We start from the raw sequence: 6167 nt of genomic DNA, 5'->3' as shown, positions 1-6167 counted from the left end.
AGGTCTGACTCACATACCTGCAGTCGACCTGTGATGGACTCCAGTTTGGCGTTCACATCATCCCAGCAGCGGCTGCACTCCCTCGACAATGCCAGCAGCCGAGCCTGCAGGGTGCCCTGGAAGAGCCAGGGTAATGTTCGACTCCTCCTGGTCAGGCTCTCCAGCTGAGCCAAGGTCTCGCCTCCTGCCGCAGCCTCTGAACACACAAACAAAAATTCCATCTGAAGCAGGAGGTGCAGATTTTTTTTGCTGTTCTTTTCTAAATCCAGGCTCGATCACGTGGAGGTATTTGGAAAACTTTTTTGGCCAGCAGATGACTGTTGTCTTGCAGAAATAAGAACTGCAACCCAAATCAAATGTATGCGATACACAATCAATTCACAAGAACACATTATAAAAGAAAGTCCTGTTGTTGCCTGATTTTAACTGAATTCTTTATCAAAACAGGGTGACAGAATCAAAACGAGTGTTTGCAGCAAATGTGAGCACAAAGCCTCACTTTGTACAAGTCTGCTATTAAAGTTATTAAAGACGACGTTCCTGTTTTCAAGGTACAACTTGGACCTACTGTACGAATCTCATGGATACACACTAAATGAAACAATAGTGTGCACGACTCGAGATTCTGATCCCTCGTTCTCTCCTGGACTGAGACAGCTCTGAATAGCTGGAGTTTAATCTGGTGACAGCAGGTTTGTAAATAAGGTAATCAGGAATATTTTGATAAATGAAAATTGTCCTAATCCAGTTAAAAGAAATTATATTCTTATAGAATTTGAGACCATGGAAGCTAAAGTAAAAGAGGTTAACTTTAAAATCATAAATGAGATTTACCCAACCCAATGAATTTTTAAGACGGAAATTTAACTTAGATGTGTGTACATTTTGTGGAAATGACACTGAAAGTCTGGATCACTTGTTTTTCTACTGTGAATCAGTGCACTGCTTCTGGAATGACATGTGGAGCTGGCTACAGTCCAGGGGAATTCAGTTACCCCATTTGACGGTGACCGTAATAAAATTTGAAATGCTTGCTGAGAATGCAGATTTTGACTTGATGATTAGAACGGTTTTGTTAGTGGGAATTTTTTTTATTCACAAATGCAGATACTTTAAAGCTAAACCATGTATAAACGGATGGCTGAGTGACATTAAACTTTGGGCTAAGTTGCTGAAACTTGTGAATAACAAGTAAGCCTGTAAAATTGTTGTATTATTTAAAAAGTTTAATGTATGTTAGAAGGATACCTCCCTATTTAATGATCATGATTGCCCCTTTTTTATTCATATTATTTGTGCCTTTGGTTTCAAATCCTACAATGACAGTTTTTAAAAAAAAATAAAAAAATAAAAATTTCCTTTTATCTTCATTGTTTTCTCTTATCTCGTTGTACCGCTCAACCGAGGATATTTGGATGCTTCACATGTTATATTGCTGTTTATAAATAAAGTTCATTTAAAAAAAAAGAAAAAAGACAGCCCGGGACTGCCCGGGACATTTAAACAATGGATACCTCCGTATATAAACAAATTCTTGCTTTTCTCCCTTTCTTGAATAACAGCACGGTAAAATAAGAAGAATGGCGCCTAATTAATTACATACTTAATAATACAGATTTAATAATATGTCACGTGAAGATTAATCAGACAGATTAACTGTTTACTGACAATTGACAGTGATGGCGGACATCATCATCACTATTCCAATCAATCCTCTCCACACAGACAATCATAAACACACTCGACTACCACTAAATCAAATTTAACCCGTACACAAACACGATTTGTAATGACGCTGGTTCAGTTTACAATAGTGCTCATTCGCTCGGTCAGCAAGTGGCGGTATCCTCGTACACTGGGGAGTAAACTGCCATTAAACGAAACAGGAGAAGAAGAGAACATCTGCACATGCGCGGTACGGATCGGGGAGTCCTGATCCGTAACTATCTTTTTTTTTTAGTTTTTGTCTACATTATATCGAAATGTTTCATCACTGAAAACATTTTAAAAGATACTTATTATTGTTAACATCTTAACATATATTCCGTAGCTATCGTAAAATGCTTCGAGCGGAAGTAGTAGCCTTTCGCACATGCGTGGTACCGATCAGGTTTCCGGTACGGGTAGTGGTACCCTAATGTGTGTTTGGAAAAGTTTGGAATATAACGAATCCGCTTAACGTTTGCGCTCAAATACGATTTTGAGGCAACTGATTTAATCCGTCGGCTCACACCGTTTTGACCTCCACTTTTCCCAGGAGAGGGTTTGATTTTGTAGTGTTTTACAGTTTTAGGGGACCCGGGTCTGCCGCCGTTCTTTGGCTAACGTTAGCTCGTATCAGCGCTGTCACATGCGTTCAGCTTTCGCATGAGAGTTTAACCGACTCCGGTTTATAGGTCGGTGCCGCAGAGTCTAGGCCGGTTCAGTTTTGACCGTTATCGCTGCACTCTAGCCAAACAAGAGAGTCTTTGAATATGGTGTTTTTCACCTGCAACGCTTGTGGGGAGTCCCTGAAAAAAGCTCAGGTTGATAAACATGTAAATATCTGCCGGGGCTGCCAGGTCCTGTCCTGTATTGACTGTGGAAAAGACTTCTGGTAATTAATGACTGTTCACTGCTAGCCCAGGCTAACAGGCGCTAGATCAGCCTCGGTGCTAACGATTTGTGTGTGTTTGTCTACTAGGGGCGATGACTACAAAACCCACATTAAATGCATCAGTGAAGATCAGAAGTATGGAGGCAAAGGCTACGAGGCGAAAACAAACAAAGGAGATGTGAAACAGCAGCAGTGGATCCAGGTAAGATTCAGGGAAGAAAAAGAAAAACTCTGTAAAGCTTTTGGATCACTTAGGAAAGCCAACTGTTCTGCCTTTATGTCCTTTTACTGAAGAAAGTCCATGAAGCCATGAACAAACCTGGAGTCAGTGCAAAGCTAAGAGATGTCCTCCAGCAAGTCAGTACTTACGATAACGTACCGAGAAAGAAGGCTAAGTTTCAGGTTAGTATTACTTAAAACTGTACAAAGTAATCAGTTTTCACGTTAATGTTGATTCACTGTCACATTTTTCTTTTCCCATCAGAACTGGATGAAAAATAGTCTCAAAATACCAAACCCCAGTCTGCAGGAGGAAGTGTGGAATATACTTGCTGCAGCTGATAACGTAAGTTAGGCTTGTTAGCTCTCATGTTTTTAGTTTTTTCTGTGAATGTGTGCTTATTAAATTTGAATGTTACCAGGAAATGATTGGAAGCAAACTGCTCCTTTTAACATCAAGTCTGCCATAAAAATAAAGAGTCTAGCATGTTTACAATAGCTGTAGTGATTGTCTTTAACTGCCACTGTCTGACAGGCTTCAGAGCCCCCACAGCCAGCTCAGCAGACAGAGGCTGAAGTCAAAGTACACACTAATGGAAAAGAAGAGCCGAATGGCCACCCAAGTGATGAGGGAGAGAAGAAGAAAAAACTGAACAAACGGGAACGCAAAGAGGCCCGACAGCAGAAGAATGGGAAAGCTACAAAAGGTGCTGAAAATACAGTCGCACAAGAGCTGGAGAAAGAAATGGTGGACAAAAAGAAAAAGGACAGAAAGAGAAAACAGCTCTCTGAAGAACCCAGTGATGATGATAACAGCTATGGCACTGAAAATGAGACATCAAGCAAGAAAACAAAGGGTGAGTCAAGATTTCTGAAGTGCTAGACATTATCTGTTACTGTCATGGTTAAACTGAGTTTAGGTATTCTCTAACACTCAAGGGGATGTTTACATCAGCAGCTTTGTGAAGTCTGGTCAGATTTATGTTTTTTTTTTTTTTAAGTGTGTGTGTATTTCAACATTTATTAGATAACTCTGTTATCATCCTTTTCCAGTTGATGAAGAAACTGAGGATGCTGATGATCAAGAGGAGACTGAGGATCGAGCTGCTACTAAAGGTACGGTGGAGCTAGCAATGACTAAGATTGCCCTCCTTTATTAAATGATTAGTCAGTGATTAGGCAGCAGAGGTCAGTGTTGCCTCTTTTGTTCAGAGTGAGAAAGTGACCCTTGGTGATTAGTGTCTGTACTGAAAGCTGATTTCTGTTTCTCATCAGGTAAATTTAACTGGAAGGGGAACATCAAGGCAGTACTGAGAGAGTCACCTGACCAGGAAATGTCAGTGAAAAAACTCAGAAAGAAGGTGAGCCATGAAGTGTTTTCATTGCTATATGAAATGAGGATGTAGTTGTTTATGGTAAATGGCCTGTATTTGTATAGCGCTTTACTAGTCCCTCAGGACCCCAAAGCGCGTTACACATTCAGTCATCCACCCATTCACACACACATTCACACATTATTTGTATATCAAACTCTTAAAGTTTCAAAGATCTATAATCTTTTATTAACACTAAAGTAAAAGCTTGCTCATGTTTTTCAGATTTTGGCTGCCTACTATTCCTACACTGGTGATAGGAATTTTAAGAAGGAGGAAGAAGTGCTAGCACTTTTCAACAACAAGATCAACAAAAATCCAAAGCTTAGAGTTTTGAAAGATAGAGTTAGACTTGTAAAGTAGACTCCTTTTGACATATTGCATAGATTTTTTTTTTTAATTTCAAAGCCATCATTGTCTTATTGTTGTCTTTTAATACAGTTGACATGATGTTGAAGATAAAATGCTTTTACCACCGATTTAAGTGTCCGGTTCCTGTTTGACTTAAAAATTTTAGTACTGTTTAATGTATGACAATTGTGATAGATGGCTGCTCTGTTACGCATTCCAAGCTCGCGGTAAGGCTGGGAAATGGCACCTTATCTGTGGGATTGGATGTTCGAGTGGGGGAAGGGTAACGGGAGAGGTGCACCTGAGGTGAATTAGACTCTCACACGGGACGAAGTTAATGCACATTCCTCGGCACCCCGAACGGGGCTCACTTGGCCAGGGATACAGAAGCCCCATAGAGGCAAGACGCTTGGTGTCAGCCTCAGGTGAAGTTTTAATGCTGTCTGATTTTGCACGACTAGAATGAGCAGTCTCTTTACCCTGTACGCACACGCAGACACACAGACGCACACACAAACAGGAGGAAATCTGCCCAGCTTTATGAAGCTCAGCTAATCCCAGCAGGTTTAACACTGATGCTCATTCATCACACTGCTTACCTTGTAATTGTATATTACATACTTTGGGCTTTAGTCAAGCTGTAACTGAAGTTTGGTAGTATTAAAATGATGTTTTCTAGTCTACCTGGGCTCAGCTGAACTTAATTCTGTTGATTTAATCCAGACCCCCCAGAATGCTGAAACTACATCTTCACTGCAAAACAAATGCATTCATTCAAGCCTTAATCTGCTGTATATGATTAATAACATGCCGTTGGTATCAAAGTGAAATTATGAAACCTACAGCTCTGTGTAAAATGTTGTTATTTATATTTTACTTACAAAGAGCCAGACTTCCTCAAAAAAATATTTTTTTTAAGTGGTCTTGAGCAATAGTTCTTACAGTTTTAGTTTTTCTTTGGACATTCACTGCATTTCACTTATTTTCAGTCTAGTCTGTATAGCTCTCCATTTTCTTTCACTGATCTATGAATTATTCAAGCGTAGAAAAGCTACCTAACTCAAGGAATTTCCAGATGTTGTGCCTGCACAGGCAGCTTAAAAAACAACCGATTTATATATTGTGTCTTTGGGGACTTTGTAATCAGCAGGCTGACCAGAAAAACCCAATATAATCCATTCCTGGTTATGTGATCTACAAAATGCAGAAAATAACAAGGTTTCAAAGACAAAATAACATTTTTGCATGAATAAAGTGTTTGCCAAAAAGAAAAGTTGGCATAGATTGACATGGTGTGCGATGTAGCTGAAGGATTTTAATATACTGGAATAGAAAAGAAAATGGCATCTGTTGCAGATGTGAAAACCAGCAAAGACTTGACACAGGAGCGAAAAGATGCATCTGGCCTTGTAGTTTTTGTTGAAGCCTCATCACAAATGGTCACTAAACGGCTCTGTCATGATTTGGAGCTCCATTTCAGCCAGCCTTGTTTGGAGATCGTTTAAAATTATTGGATTTAAGAGCATAGAATAGTACCATCAGATTTTGATCCACCAGGCAGTACAATTTGGAAAGTATCTGATTAGAAAAGGTTTAATTTTGCAGCATGAAAATGATCCCAGACACAC

The 6167-nt window shown here is 39.7% G+C and overlaps 1 protein-coding gene across 1 annotated transcript; it reads left to right on the top strand.

Annotated features, from left to right (window-relative positions):
* Nucleotides 1-2079: 2079 nt before the first annotated feature.
* lyar (Ly1 antibody reactive homolog (mouse)) lies at nt 2080-4667 on the top strand. Its single transcript, XM_026168605.2, has 8 exons — nt 2080-2596; nt 2684-2798; nt 2891-2998; nt 3081-3161; nt 3351-3672; nt 3869-3931; nt 4091-4176; nt 4414-4667. The coding sequence occupies exons 1-8, from the start codon at nt 2475-2477 to the stop codon at nt 4549-4551; spliced, it is 1035 nt and encodes a 344-aa protein (XP_026024390.1). The 5' UTR covers nt 2080-2474; the 3' UTR covers nt 4552-4667.
* The last annotated feature ends 1500 nt before the right edge of the window (nt 4668-6167 follow it).

Source organism: Astatotilapia calliptera, chromosome 5 (genome assembly GCF_964374335.1).
Source record: "Astatotilapia calliptera chromosome 5, fAstCal68.1, whole genome shotgun sequence".
NCBI lineage: Eukaryota > Metazoa > Chordata > Actinopteri > Cichliformes > Cichlidae > Astatotilapia > Astatotilapia calliptera.
This window is presented reverse-complemented; position numbering and strand designations above follow the sequence as displayed.